Source organism: Cyprinodon variegatus, unplaced genomic scaffold (assembly GCF_000732505.1).
Source record: "Cyprinodon variegatus isolate N-32 unplaced genomic scaffold, C_variegatus-1.0 Scaffold262, whole genome shotgun sequence".
Taxonomy (NCBI): Eukaryota; Metazoa; Chordata; class Actinopteri; order Cyprinodontiformes; family Cyprinodontidae; genus Cyprinodon; species Cyprinodon variegatus.
Window position 1 is genome coordinate 177,074 of NW_015150715.1, and position 16,027 is coordinate 193,100.

A 16,027-nucleotide genomic window follows, 5' to 3' on the forward strand; every position below is an offset into this window, starting at 1 on the left:
TTTTATAGCAAAATAATTAATATGTAGGAGATAATTATACAACATACTGTAGAGAGAATGTTGTTCATCCTTAAAATCACTGCAATCTGACAGAGGGAATTCATGCATTTCAAATTTCAGCTTATGAGCTGTTTTTAGTAAATAAATATAAAATGTATGACTTTATCACAATGAAACCAAAATAAAGTTGATTATGGTTTTATACTAGTTCCAAGTATAAAAACACCTACTTTTTTGTACAGTAAGCAGATAATGGATAAGGGGAATCCCAATGAGCTGCTTCAGCCTTTGTGTTGAGCAAAGTTCATGAAGAAGAAGAAGCAAGACACAACTTTTTAGAGTAAGAAGAGGGCAATATATATATATTCCCTAATTGGGGATAAAATCCCACTAATGAAGGCCAGGCAATACTGATGAAATGTAATTCGAATACATAAAGCAGAAAAAAGGACTAAACATATTCCGTTTTTTAAATGAGATCCCTGTTATATTTTCTTTTTTGCAAAGATAAGTTTCAAAGAAATTCTGTAAATATCAAGATTAATCTCATCTATATGCTTAAAAACATATTTTAAATGATAACATGATGAGTTTTGGAACTTCAGCTCTGCACATGTTTTATGCATGTAAACTCACTAACCAGAGTTTTGAGGCATAGGTTAAACTTACTTATTCTTTTTTTTTCTTGTTAACTGTCACGTCACATCCAAGGCTGCTAGCTGCCATTTGTCAGGAATCCAGTTTGTGTGCTCTGTTTTGTGTCTGTCTCTCCCTCCACCACCAGGTGGAGCCCTGTCCTTATTGGTCCTCCCTGCACACCTGCAGCTCTTTGGATCATTATCTGGAGGAGTACTTAAGCAGTGGACTGTCACTACCTAGACGCCAGAGTGTTTGTCAGTTTTGGGTACTCTAGCCATGCTTAGATTAGCTGAGTCTAACCTGAGTCTTTCTTTCACTGAGTCTAACTGAGTCTTTGTCTCTCTGAGCTTTAACCTTGTTTTCTGTCTTTGCCATTCGGCAGGAAGTCACCCTGCAGACTGGATGTTGGGCCTTCTCCCCCTGGAAGGATTGTTTGAGCTTCACATTGAGCAGGGGATGCAAACTGGATGTTTGGGGCTTCTTCCCCTCAAAGGATTGTTTGAGCTTCACACTGAGCAGAGGATAAATCTCCACATGTACCATTCAAGTTCTCCTGGAAATCTAAGTGACAGTCCGCTCCATTGCTCCTCCGGGTCCAAAGAATTTTTACCTGGCCACTCTTCAACGTGTCCCCTCTTCTCTGGAGCAACCCACACATACTGGATTCAAAGTGAGAGAAGAAACCTCCCAAACATGAGTCCCTCACTAGCATTATCTTTACGGCATCCAAGATTCCCACGGTCCCTGAACTAATCATTGTCATATCCTCGCCAGAATTCCTAGTTCCTGCTCACCCATTCTTTTGAGTTCCAGATTACCCCCCTTCTACCTTTTCCTCAATAAACCAGTTAAACCTTTGCCTGGCTCTCTGAGTGGTTCTCTGCATCTTTGGGTCAGACCTTTAAACACATCATGATACCATTGCAACAGTTTTATATTGCAAGTTTGACTCTCCTAAAAGTTAAAAAAACAGCAGTCGTTTTTCTTTATGTTTTTCATTTTTGTGATTTTGGTGGGGCCAGTTAACATGTTCAAGTATTTATTTTGTCCCAACAGAAATTCCTACTGGAGCACCTCAATTGTGCTTTTAGCTGGAAAAGCTTAGCTTGAAAAGTCAAGTTTACCAAGCTTGAGTAAGCAAACCTAGCATGTTTATGCTTTGTTTTCATATGACTTGTTGTTTATCACACAAACACATTTTAATGCCATTCCAGTTAATCTTGTGGACAAAACTTGGTGAACTACCTAGTTTTAAATGTTGTAAAAGCTGTCTCTGCAGCTCTCTAGGCTCCGCTAACGGAAGCAAGCAGGCTTAAAGTGAAATGCAACATTTCCACAGCTATAAGGTAGTTTTTGTCAATTCTGCTGGCTAGAAACAGAGTAATCTGTAGCTGGAGTGCTGGTGTATTTAATCAGCAATGAGGTCCATCCCTTTAAGCACATTCCAAGTCAAATGCAAATCATAGACCAAGCCCTCGTTTTTCTGGTTTGTTGGAGTGTTTTTTTTTAAAGCTTGGGCTATGCGATAAGTCTTTTGAATCAAAGAGTTATTACATATGCCATGTACAACGAAAAAATCTGAACTGAAAACTGACTTGATACCACAACTCATAGCAAAGCATCCCTATTTGGAATAGCAATCATCCCCTATATTATTTATTTAATATTTAAAAACATGGAATCAAGAAAAATATGTACAGTATCAAAGGATCTGAGGCAAGACAGAAAAAAATCTGATGTCATTGTGCCTGGAGATTTTTTTTCTAGGTTTTGTCTGCAACTTTCAAGCATTCCAAGCTCTTACCAATAAACTTGGCCTGCCTGGGAGTTTTTACAAGTAACAAGGAGAGAAATAGTGTTGTTTGTGTGGGGCCCCGAGGACGAACAAAGGCCCACTCTCAATCCGTCCATTTCACAGAATTTACGTTAGAAACGGGCTGCAGCATGCGTGTGTCTGTGTGTTTATTAGCGTACTTGTTGCGGCAGTAGAGGGCCATGCACAGCGTTCCCAGAAGACTGATTGCCATGGCGATGGATGTGATTGACAGCACCTGTCTCTTGTACACAGCTTTGCTCTCTGTGGAGAAACCAAACAGAAAAAGACACCATATTAATGTTTGAACAGCACACGCCTGGGAAATAAAGCCGTAGATGTTATACATATTTGCCCGCATGCGTGTTTCAGACACAAAGGAAGAATAAGAAAAAGAAAAGAAATATTTTTCTTTCATTTGCCATTCACAGGAGAGGTGTTTAAGCTAAACTAACATAATTCTGCAGTCTTGCCATTCACAGGATTAAACACAGTTTTGAGAATTCTTCTTATCCGCTTTTAATTTCTAATGTGTTTCTCTGCACCACCCAAACAGCTACTTAAATCATCAAACAAGCAGTTATTGAACAAACAGCTCTCTTGGGCTTTTTTTTTCTCCTTCTCTCTTTTTTCAAGCTGCCTTGATTCTTTTCAAGAGTAACTGCTAATTCTGTGATAAACAAACCAAGTATGGCTGACATGAAATACACTCAACCCTCATTTGTGCGAAAAAATAAAAAAATAAAAACACACGGGGCACTCGGATTTGCGGTGCGGCCCTCACGGCTCGTTTTATCAGCTCTGCCACATCGAGTAATGGTCCGATAGACACCAGACATTGCTTCTGAAATGGATGCCTCATGTAATGGAGCCTGAACACTTGGAAACAAGAAGAGTTATGGTGCTGAGGGACACCATTAGTGGAGAAAAATGAAAGCTGTCTTGTTTGTTCCGAACAAGTAAATCACGGCTGCCCTCGGAAACATTAACAGGCGATCAGTCAGGGTTTATTTTGCAAAGCTCACGCCTTGGAAAGCCATAAAGAAGAAGGGCGTAAGGGTTTTACATTGAGACAAATATTCTAAGGATTTTATTTAGTACAAAGGAAAAAATGTAGTAATTACCACTGGGAGCCGCTGTAAAAGGATTCCCACACAGGAGGAATGAATATGGGAATGAATGGAATTTGATTTCAGTGTTCTTCAGAATAACAATGGAAAAATATGAAATTACAATTTAATATTTTTATTAGTATATGTGAATTTGTGGAATTCACCTTTTACTTAATTCTTCCTTCCTTCCTTCCTTCCTTCCTTCCTTCCTTCCTTCCTTCCTTCCTTCCTTCCTTCCTTCCTCTGCTGCATTATCTTCAGCATTATGACCCAACTGCAGCCAAAATGTATCTTCCTTCATAAAATCCAGCCGCACATATTTGGTAAGGATGGGAATTCATCAGTTCCTGACCTAATCAAGATATGCAAGCATCTCCTAGGATAGTTAGGGGGGAAAAAATCCACCACAGATAAACCACAACCTCAGAAAGCCAGGGTTTAGATGCCTTATCTTTTCTAAAAACAACAGATGCTGCCGGATCTCTAAGAGTAATAACCTACAACATCTTCTTCTTTTTTTATTCCTGAATGTAATAATAATTAAGAGGAGATGAGAACAGTCTCAGTGAGACCGACTGTTGGGAGTGCAGGAAGGCACTCAGTGTGACAGGAAGAAAGAGGGGTGGTTTGGGGAAATGTTGAAAAGAAAGATGAGAGGTGATAAAACAAGGAGGTGCAATGGGGGGCAAAGGATTTTATTGATGATGTCAGCCATTCCTCTCCTGATATAGATATGAGACATTATCTAACACCATTTTCCACTCTACGTAAAAAACAGTAATAACTGGGCTTATGTAAACCTGGCAAAGGAAGGTTATTAGCCATTATTAGCTAATTAAACTGCAAACACTTTCAGGTTTTCAAACTTCACTCTGTTCTAAGCTTAAAAACTCCATATTTTCAATGTAAAAGTGTCTAAATGTGTTTATTTTCATCAGCCTTGTGATTCCTTTATGATTGCAAGCAAAGAGCATGTTTTTAGATACAAATAAAATTGTAAAAATACATTTTATAAATTGAAATGTAGAAAATAGTTTGTGTATGGAGTGAACTTTGTTCCATTTTTGTTGCAAACAATGAACACATTTTTTAAATTGAAAAAACCAACAGTTTGTCAATGGCAATTCAGATTTTGTCTTTTTAAATCTTTTTCAAAATATTTTTAATTTTCTTTTAAAGATTACATATGTTCTTTTTTTTTTGCTTTTTTTTATCCCTTTCCTAGAAATTAAGGGACATTGTGCTTCAGCGTCGTGAGGCCTTGTTTTACAGGTTAGTATTTCACATCAGTAGACTCTGTTGGTGGAGCAAAGAGAGCTGAACTAAGTAGTTTTGCACATATGATTAAATGCAATCACATTGAAATGTGTTAGTCAGACAGATAATCAACAAGTCATGTCAAAGCTGAGCAATAATGCTATTTTAGCCTAAAGCTTTAAACATGTTAAATTTTCTTGAAATCATGACATATACACTGAAAATCATCATTTGAAATCTCCACTGAAAAGACAATTCCCTGTGAGAAAAAGCAGCTATGAAAAACTAGAACTTCATCCGGATGCTCAGTTAATACCTGAGTTCAATCAGTTTTTTTATGTTCTGGAGTAAAAGCATTATGTCTTTTTGAAGCAATTTGGAGTTAAGGCACTGATAAAACATTTAGAGGAAAATTGGTGGACAACTTAAGTATACCTTTCCAATTTTAACAAGAAATGGCAAAAACAATTTTGCCGTTGTTGGAAGAAAAGAGAAAATGACTTTGACACAGTTCACAAGAAGATGATTACAAAAAAGAGATTCGGAAGAGGGGGAAATAGACTGAAGACAATCTTTCTTTTCATTATTCTAACTCTGAATATTATTAGGAAAGGCCACAAATATTTAAAGAACTTCATCAAAAGAACACCGACATGGTCTGACTAAAATTAGTTGGTAAAAGTTCCCTTAATCCAAGACAATGTGACTTAGATCTTAGCCATACTGCGAACTCAGTGTGAGGTTAATGATGAGGAGGTCAGGCGGTGCTTAAAGCCTCCTTGTTGTTTGCACACACCTACTGCACACTCTCTTGATGTGAATAAATCATTCGGCCCAAGAGAGGGAAAGCCTGTTCTTGTTCCATCTGTGCAGCCTTAGGGTCACATCTTCTATTTATTCCCACTTCAAACCCCCAGATTTGCCCTGCTGGTCAGTTCTTCACAGCAACTTTACAGACAACTGTGATTAATATTTCAATCTCAAGGCGACTGTAACTGTAACTGTGTTTCTATCTGGTCTTCTTGTATATTGATGTAGGGCAAGTTCAGTTCATGGACACGTGTGTCATAATAATCCAGAGTTATTAATCATGTATTTCAAAAGTTCAAATTCATCAAGTTTTTATATTTAGTTCATCCTTAAAGGCTGCCAGTCACGTATTATGACTAAGTTATGTTGCCTTGTTGGCTTATTAAACATTATCTCTGTATTTTACTCAGCTCCTTAGGAAAACGTAAATGTACAGTAAAGCGCATGATCACCATATGTAAACAAATAAAGTATGATTGGAAAAAAGATAATCCATAGATCAAGCTTGTAGAAGCAGAAAAAACATCTTATACTAAGAGGAATAAGACACCAGTAGCTCTTGAGCTGTAAAGTTGATAAACATCCATGATTCTTTTACCAACTTCATCCGTAGGGTCACAAAGGCATGGAGCTTTTCCCCAGCAGTCTATTGGCCAAAGGCAGGGTACACCCTGGACAGGTTAATTATTTCTTTATTTCACTCAAACTCATGACTACAGATGGCACAGTGTAAATATACATGTCAAAAATGACAGATCATAAATGTACTATAACAATAGTGTACCAGTGAGGGGTAGCATTTTTAAATCCTAAATACAAAAAAATTAAAAAGATAAGAGATACAAATTCCCAATCCAAAATGTATATCAGTCAACCATAATCAGGAAAAATATACACATATTCATTCACACAAAAACTCATCTAGGTGTTGTTATTGTTAGTTATAACGGTCGTGTGCCTCTGATGCTTTTACACTCTTATTTTCCAGAGAAGACAAGATAATTTTCTCATTATCTAAACGAGATTATTGGTGTGTGTTAAAACCAATTACTAGTGTTGCGCCAATGCCATTTTTTGGCCCCGATACTGATACCCAATACCTGGCTGTGGAGTATTGGCCGATAACGATACCATACCAATACCATCTGTTCTAAATTGATGTGTGTGTGTATATATGAAGAACTGCATACTACCTAGATGTACAATAATTGCCATCATGGATTTGTCAAGCTGCTGCCTACCTTTGTGAAGCAGGAAAAAAATCTAATACAAAGTGAATCCAGTAGAACTTTTTATTGCCTACCTGGAATGGGTGACAATGGTTGAATACACTTTTGGCTCTCAAAATGGTATCGGTGCCCTATTTGTTGGTACTCACCGATACCGATACCACCATTTTAGTGCTAAATCTTGGCCCTGCCCGATACTGGAATTGGTGCAACACAACTGATTACATCCTTCAATACCACAACAGTGGGAGAAGATTTAGAAGTATAAGTCATGGCAGCCTATGTGTAATTCAGAAAATGATCCTGTATTTAAGTTTTAGGTAACAAGACGACTTTAACAGGTATAAGATGCAATAACCCCCAAATAAGTCCAGTTAAAGACTTTAATATAAAAAACAGTCAGATCTGTTTCTACTATATTTCATCCAATCCAATTATCCACCATGACCTGACAATGAGTAAAAAGAAAAAGGAAACTAAAAAACTGATCATTTGGGCCGCAGCTGCACAACTATGGGCCCCGCAGGCATGGATGGACTGGGAATCCAGGGCTGTTGGCCAGCCTCCTTCATTACTGATACAGGTCAATAATCTCGATATCTCAAGAAATCAATGCTGTTTTCTCATGATAACGACGTAATTATCTTGTTATATTGAGAAAACAATGGTTTGACCATGATAACAAGATAGTTATGTCATTATCTCGAGAAGGAAAAGAAGGCAAAGGAAAAAAATAATCGAGTATGACGGCTCTTGGCCTCCATAGTTAGTCTATGTTTGTATCTCAATGAACTTAAATTTCGATATACAGAATCTATGAAATCTAAGATTTCATTCCATGCAATCTGACCTGCTAGCATTACTAGCCATAACTAGGAAGAAAAGTAACCAATCACAGGCAGTTTTACTATCTCTGGATGGTTCCACCTTCAATGTGACAAAAGTTAACATTAGCACATATAAACAGTTCCACATGAGTACAAATTATTCTACATGCATATAAAACGTAAGAGAGAGCAGAGAAGGAGCATGAACCTGCTGAGTGTTATATGTTGATGGCTTCATATTGAATTTGCAGATATAAATGTTCACAATGTGAGTTTTCAATCAAACTGCTCATATGAGTATGTTATTTATAATGTGTGCACTTTCAGCAGAGTTCTGACTTCATGCTAAATAAGGAAGATTTAACATTGCTAGTTCAATGACGGCTCATTTTACTGCCCCAGCTTATATTAGCAAGTTCACTTCTGCTTCTAGATTTAGCTTGAGTCTTAAAATGTAATCTTCAGCTCGATGCTGTAAGCCCTGTTTTGTTTTCTTTAGTTAAAATTAAATTACCAAGACAGTAATCCTGCCAATCGCACATAAAATGTGTGTTTTTTTTGTGTGCCTGCCTTTCTGGATGGGATTCTTTTCACTTTAAAACGGTTAGTTCCTATTTTTTCTCCTGCCAAAAATAGAAGTGGGATAAGTTGTTTTGTTTTTTTATGAGTTGTTATCAGTCTTTGATTTCAAAGGAAAATCTGCACCTATAAACACACTGTTGGCAGCACACACGGGTAATCACACAGGTGACAAAGTGTGGTGACAGTGTGAGCTGGCATTTTGACAGAACCTCTGAGGCATGCTGAAGTGAGAGTGCTTCAGTCTGCCTGGTGGAGTTCATGACATAAAAATAGAGACACTGGACAACACCTCTGGCAGCACTTCAATTTAAATCACTGGTGGCTCCATCTTCTTAGAGAACCTGGGATCAAAGCCTTCAGTCTTCAAGAGATCTGAATGCAAATTTCTGCCTTCAAGGTCGACTCAGTTTTGCTCTTTAGATGTATATCAATATCTTCTCCGCATATAAAAATCCCATAAACTGACTTTTCAAATTCAATCAAGAGAGATTTTGAAAAAAAAGGTTAAATACAACAACCTTTGAAATGTGGGATCTATTACAGCATTTCCTTTATATTTGGAGCATTCAGATAAATCTTATATGCTAGCTTGATGTAATGTTAGCTGTTGTTGCAGCTTTATCAGCTTAAAAGAAAATTATTGTGATTTTTTCAGCTTGGTAGTTTGTTGCCTGGAGGAGCATCCAGAATACATCAGTTTACTTTTTGTACAAAGTGGTGAATGTGTCTCTGCAATACCACGCCAGTTTATCATTGCTCCAAGGTTATCGCTGGTGTTAACTCGCTTCTGAGGGATGGACGAGGCCCTTTCTTTTTAATTTGACCCAGTCAAATGTTAGCCTCGTGAGACCATCCTGATCTCGCAAGCTTTCAAGATTTCACTCACTAATCAGTCTGGAGACTCTCCGTTGAAGAAAATTTGGAGCCGTTCACCAAACGAACGTCCAATCAGCGTTGGCTTTGAGGCGGGTTGAGGTGTGACGCAACGAGAAGCGCGACAGTTCAGTCTAAAGAAAATGGCGGCTTCAGCCGATGAAACTAGCGTTAGCGTGGCTATGGAGCAAGTTTTATCAGAACTACAGAGTATTTCTTCACTGAAAGAAGAGCAAAACACTGCTCTGGAGGATTTTCTCAGAGAAAAATATGTTTTTGCTCTTCTCCCGACTGGTTTTGGCAAGAGTAGCCTGGCTGTTAGTACGTCATATGCTTCGTTGATCTGATTGGTTCATTTGGCCCGTCAATCACCAACATAGGCCAATCAGCTAACCAGTATTTTCACCCCTTCCCAAAATTTCACCAACAGAAGGTTTCCAGATGGATATTTGGAGCAAATCCATCTGGCGGAGTCAGGTTAGTCAAATGTAGGAATGTTCCTCAATTTGTGGGAGAGCAGGATAGATGTAATAATAATAATAATAGATTTTATTTGTAACGCACCTTATATTTCAAAGAAATCTCAAAGTGCTACAGAGATTACAGAGATGTGCTAGAACTGTCCCAAATTGAGACATCTGAGCGAGACAATCTGAAACATCTAGTGTTAACTTTTCTTTGAACCTTCCTTTTAGATCCAGTCACATAGTAAAACTGGTCAATCAAAGCTTGATGGTTCTATTTTTTATATCTAGCTGCACCTTTAATTTCCAAACTTTTCTGAAAACTTTCCTTACAGTAGCCGCTATTCAAAATGGCCCTTCCCAGTCAAAAGCCAGCCAAATGGCAGCCGAATCCCCTTCAACCCCTTCTCTTTTGATCTTAATGTCCACAAATCATGACAGAAACAATATTTTAGTACAAAGATTGATGTTTAAAAAGGAATTGTAGGGGACCAACCAAGGACCAGCCAAGGGCCCGTCAAGGAAAGTGGGGAGATTTTGAATGACACTATTGTAATTAAATGTTTAAATCAATCAGTTTAACCTGCTAACCTAATGCGCTATAAAATTAATACTGTCAATCGCATGAATGAACACCAACATATCCTTTTTATCACATTTTTTCAAATTTGCTCAATTGTAACATGAAGCTCTGGATTTTTTAAAGATCCACAAAGAATGAATAAAAACTCATTGATTCAGGCGAAATTAGTTTGGGATCTAATATAGCTCTGTACTGATAATCTGTTGGAACCCGCTGGATGGAACCAGAACTTCTGTTCTAAAAATACAATATATTTCAGGAATCTGCCTCACAAATACAACTGTTAACCCCTTTAATCAATCTGCTTTATTTTAGGATATTAGTTTTTTTTTTACTCTAAATTTCTTTTGCAATGTTTTTTTAAATTTTTTTTATGCCTGCTTAGTTTTTAGTTACTGATTTTTAACACTGTCTTCCTGTGTGTAAAGATTTGGACTTTGAGGAATTTCTATTCGCCATGTCACCATGTCACCCCCCCCCCCACCCCCAAAAATAAAACATATAAGAGAATTTATTTAAATCTTTCCAAACATTAAACTTAAAAAAATGCAAAGACTGATAAAAGTTTTCTACAGCAGGAGATTTAATTGCCCTCTCTTATCATTATGCAAACATAAATGAGTTATTCTGCTGCAGTTGGAGCTCTGGCTAATTTGGAAAGAACAAGGCATTGCCCAAAGGGATTAGAAACTTACTCACCAGTTTGCTTTTTTTCTCTTTCTCCTTTCTTTATTGTTTTATCCTGTTTGACATTGAGCAGTGCAGGACATTTTATATTCTAGGCACATTTCCATTTGACTGAGTTTGAGAGAAATAAAAAGAAAATCTGCTCACATTCATATCTAAAGGTTAATAAAATGCATATTTTTGGGAGCGTTGGACCTCAGAGGTGCAGTAAGGTGTTAACAGTCTGGTATGAGACAGTGAACCCAACACTGGATGGTCAACAGGTCGTATAACAAGTCAGAGGTCTCATTAAAGGTAAACTTAGACTGATCAGTAGGTGTTGGTGTATTTTGTAATGCTTGGTTCACAATGAATGCATTTTTAGCAGGAGCAGCCAGTTAACGCACTGGAAAAAATCCAAATCTAGATAAGTCTTTTTTTTTCTTAAAATAAGTGCATTTGTTTTTGGATTGAGGAGATAAAAGAGACATTTTGCCAATGGAACGAGACAATTTAGATTTAAAATAAGAAAACTCAATTGCATTATCTTATTTCAAGTGCATTTCATCTAATTTTCTTATTTTAAGACTAAAAACACTCATTTGTTTGGCAAACTATTGCATTTACCTACTCAAATTAAGGGTAAAACACTTAATATTAGAATTTTTAACTTCTTTTTAGATCGTTTTTACAGTGCGTCTAAAGTGCATCAACCAATCAGAGATTCCATCTCAATGTTTTTAAATTTCACAATGTTACATCTGCATTTCGACGTCTCTGTAGAGGAAAGAGCAGCACAGAGAGCCACTGCAACAGCAGAGATTAGATGGATAATGTGTAAAACAAATACTTTTGCACTCAGTATTATATACTTAGTAGAAATATACTACGTACCATAAAAAACTGGACCTCAATGAAATATGAGAATATTTATCAAAAGTCATGACAAAACTGAGCTTCTTCCTGCCTCTGATTGGTGACTGTGAGTGTTTTTATATGAAAGCAACGTCTCTGTTGGATCTTGTCTATCATCGTAACTTTGTTACGGCTTTTTTTTTTTGCATGTTTTCTAAGTAAAAACAAGGCTTTGTTGGTCAACTCTATAAAGCCTGGAACTCAACACTATTTTTGACATTTTGAATTGAAAAAGCTTCCTGGATGGAAGAGAAACGTCTTTAACTTGGAAACAAAATCCAGTGGATTGTTTTTTTTTTTACTTTTCTGGAATTGTTATTTATATTCATATTTAGCAAGTTTTACATTTCTGACGGTTTTCTTACATTTTTACAGCTGCAGACAACTTATCTATCCTCAATCCTTTTACTAAGACCAGCGGTCCCAAATATTTCAGCCTCTGAATTTATAAATAAAATTAGTGTTAGAGTTTAAATTATAATTTCAAATGCAATTTTATGCATTTAAAAAAAAAAAAATGATTGAACTGAGCATGTAATAACTTATCGATATATTTCACATTCAAATCACGTATTAGATAAATCTGTATAAAGCCAAACACAGATTAAAATAATGAAATATCTAAATTAATTCATTTAAAAAAATTATGCAGATGTTTTAAAGAAGCTGATTGTTTCTCCAGATCCAGAAAACATTCCTAACATTGTTTTCTCCTGAATTACGTTAATGATTGTCCACAATGGGATGTTTTACCAACGCTCTGGTGAATTCTCCTCTCATCTGTAATAAATGTATAGTCTTTAGTTGAGCTAAAGAAATCCAGCCAACTCTCAGTGCAAAAGGAGCTGCCTGCAACGTTTTAGTAGAACCCTCAGAAAATTTTAAAACCATCAGTCAGGTTGTGGCCCCAGATTTTCCAGCAGAGATCACTGAACTCTGATGGGAAGGAAATATTGATGGCCCGCATGGCTGCCTGATGAGAAGCGGTGAATTTTCCTCCCTCTCGTCTCGCCCTGACCCATTAAAGATTTATAAAGAGGAAAGGCAGGATTTGAGAAGTCTTAAATATATTCCAAATTTTATTAAATGTCGGGTGGGTGAAGTCCCCTGTAGATGAGCCTTAACCTTCATAGTATGTTTCCTTTCTAATTTTAGCCTCAGAAGGCAAAGGTTGAAGGAGGGAGATTGCCTGCTTATGAATCATAAATAGAAATATGGATTCACACATTGGGGTACTTTTAAAAAAATATCTCTATTAGGTCATGTACATTTTGCTATTACGATTATATGATGGAAGTCTCATAGTTATATTGCAAATCAAAGAATAAAAATGAAGCACTTGTAAATAAGATAAGATAAAGGTAAAATCCTTTTTTGATTGGAGGATATAATTCAAATGTTAACATCAAAGAAGGTGATAGATAAAGCTCTGTCCAGCATTTTCATTGAATTTAATTTCAAAGTCTAATTAGTTATTAACAATTTTAAGGCAAATCAAGTGTACTAATATGACAACTCTGTGCGAACACAATTCAGAATGCATTACATGGGGAAAAAAAACAACAAAAAACTCATGATCTTGGCACTGAGACTGGCTTAATGGTTTACTCCATTCACCTGCGTAACTTGGCCCAGTTTCTCATTACTGTTCATCGCATCCTCCTGCTTCTGCCCCTATTTAAGCTGCTTGCTCCTAGTCATTAGTGCTAGATTATTCAAGCCTTTAGGGAGAGTTCTTTAGAGCAGCAGTCCCCAACCACCGGGCCGCGGACCGGTACCGGTCCGTGGGTCATTCCATCAGTCGGTGCATCTGTGCCTCTTGACACAGGTTAATTCAGTTCAAGACTCATCCTATCTATAACATCCTATCCTCGTGAAGCGGGATTTTCTGCGGTTACAGCGACCAAAATAAAGCTACGGAGCAGACTGGACATCAGGAGCACACTTCGTCTGTCATTTTCTCAGATTGCACCTTGATGGGACCCCCCCCGCGCTTTAGAGTTCCTGTTTGTTGTTCTGATTGCCTGATCTTGACTAGTCGTGCCCTTGGACCCTTGAGCCTACTGTTCCTGTTTCGAATTTTTTTGCCTGACCTGTCTTCAGACTCCTGCTAGTGATTCTGACTGTGGACTGAACCTGAATCTGCTTACTGACTTCGACTTGGCTTTCCCCTCGGTTCCCATCGGATCTCTGATCTTCTGATCTGGACTCCTGTTAGCTCTTCGTCACCAGCTTGGCCTTGTTCTTCTGGAGACTCCTGCCTTCCTTCATCTGCTTGGGTCTGCTCCTCAGCCAGTTCAGCAGTCTCCAGGCTCTGGCTCCTGGAACCCTCTGATTGGCGTTCACAGCATGCTGTTGGAAGCCATCCAGCTGGATTCAACTCCTTATTCTGGGCACCGACTGATCTCTAAAACTAGGTTAGTGACTCACATGCATGTAATCATTTTCCCTCTACAGATTCTGCCCTTTGATGCCCAACCTGCTGAATTACAGATCTGACATACTTTAGAAATGCTTTCATGAAATACACTAATCTGTCTGCTTGAATCCTGGGTCTGAAGTTGCGTGGCCTTGACAAAAACAAAGCCTCATTGCTGCTTTCAAAATTCCATCAGGATTGTGCCAGCACCTTTGTTATAGAGATAAGAAGTTGTAATGTATCCAGATATCAGCATATGTTTGTGTATAGATACATTGTATAAAAATTCTCATCAAATCCAAAATTGTGCTAAAAAGGTTTTTTTATACAATATAAACTTCTTAAGATCACCGGATCTAGATTAGATGTGTTTTCTTTTTTCATGAGAGACAGTTCTCTAACATTTAGATGTTACAGTCGAGTGTAGGAGGTGATGATCTTCCCATGCACCACCTTAACACAATGCCAGGAAGGACGTTAGCAGGCCCTGAACGCCGGCGATGTGGGAGCCCGCACATTGCAAAGGCATTAAACCTCACAGTGAATATAAATAGGAGGACGAACCTGCAAGATAGCTCCAACGGTAAAGACCATCCGTCACTGCCAAGTTTGGAAAGTCTGAGCAGGCTTTGGTTCTTTTGAGAACAATTGCAAAAGTCGAGAGCAGAAAAAAGGAGGTGAAAGGGAAAACGAAAAAACTGATGCCTGCTCTTTCAGATACTCTCAAAAATTCGGAGGTTATACCGCTGGATTTAATGACGTTCTTTTTTTTTTATTATCAGAGCTTCTATAAACAGTCCCAGCGATTCCAGCTAAGAGAGTTACAAGCTGCAGCTAAACAATAAGCTTCCACGCCGTTAACTAGTGCACCTCAGCTGCAATAACTGACACAAGCAGAGCCAGGAACACGAGAGAGAAAGGCTTGGCAACGGCACTGTGAATCTGCTGGCCTCCACCCCATCACAGCCCACGGGCATGTGCCTGGTAGAAACGCACAAACATTCCCTCTGCAAAGACAGGAGGGAAAAGAAAACAGATCTCCACCCAACATTTGTAAGAAACTCTGGGTTTTAAAAACACACTTTTGAACTTTTTCCATCAATGTCCACGCAAGAACTGATTAGGAATTAATTTGCCCACGGTGGCGACGTCACCAACAGAGAAAGAAGAATAAAAAAAAAACGCCACCATGCTGCACCGGCTCCGTTCTCTGCGTTTCCAAGGAGACAGGAGCACATTGGTATTCTGAGGGGGACACTTCATAAGCAATTGTGAGTGAAAGAAATGTGAGGGAGAAAGGAGATGGAAAACGGTAATACATAAATGCCTTTGTGTAAAGAGTACAGTCAGATACAGGCCACTGACAAGTTTTACACATAGATAAGGGCAAAGCGTGCAAAATGTGTTCATGCAGCAACATAAAAAACACATTCATAGCTTTACTGCTTCAATGTAAAACCAGATAATAATGCCATTAGAGTATTGTGAGCACAGCCTTTTAGTGGGTGTCTAAAAAAGTGATCTGCATGTAAGTAACGTTGATTCAAAATGAAAAAAAAAACCTACAATGTTTGCAGACATGAGTCATGCATTTATCAAGACAAGTAAAGCCTCTTACCCATAAACTCGATGCCCAATTGGTCTGTTGTTCCAGGAAGCAGGAAGGAGAAAAAGAGACAGAAAAGAGACGTTACTGAAGGAGCCAGTGAAGGTACCAACATGCACAGCTAATCACCCTGTAAACTTCTGCATTCGTTACACTGAAGAAGATAAATGTTAGAAATGTTACAAGAAATGAGGCATGCAAATGCATTCTGTTACTTTCATTTTATTTTCCA

General features: G+C 38.0%; 1 protein-coding gene across 2 annotated transcripts in view; it reads right to left on the reverse strand.

The window, feature by feature from the left end:
• Window positions 1-16,027, reverse strand: part of LOC107089736 (pro-neuregulin-3, membrane-bound isoform-like) — a 581,689-nt gene that overhangs the window by 55,444 nt on the left and 510,218 nt on the right. For both annotated transcript variants that reach the window (XM_015382677.1, XM_015382676.1), the window contains 2 exons: window positions 15,808-15,831; window positions 2,614-2,716 (listed from right to left, as the gene is read on the reverse strand). In XM_015382677.1, the coding sequence (XP_015238163.1) occupies window positions 2,614-2,716; window positions 15,808-15,831 (127 nt within the window). The remainder of the gene's footprint in view (window positions 1-2,613; window positions 2,717-15,807; window positions 15,832-16,027) is intronic.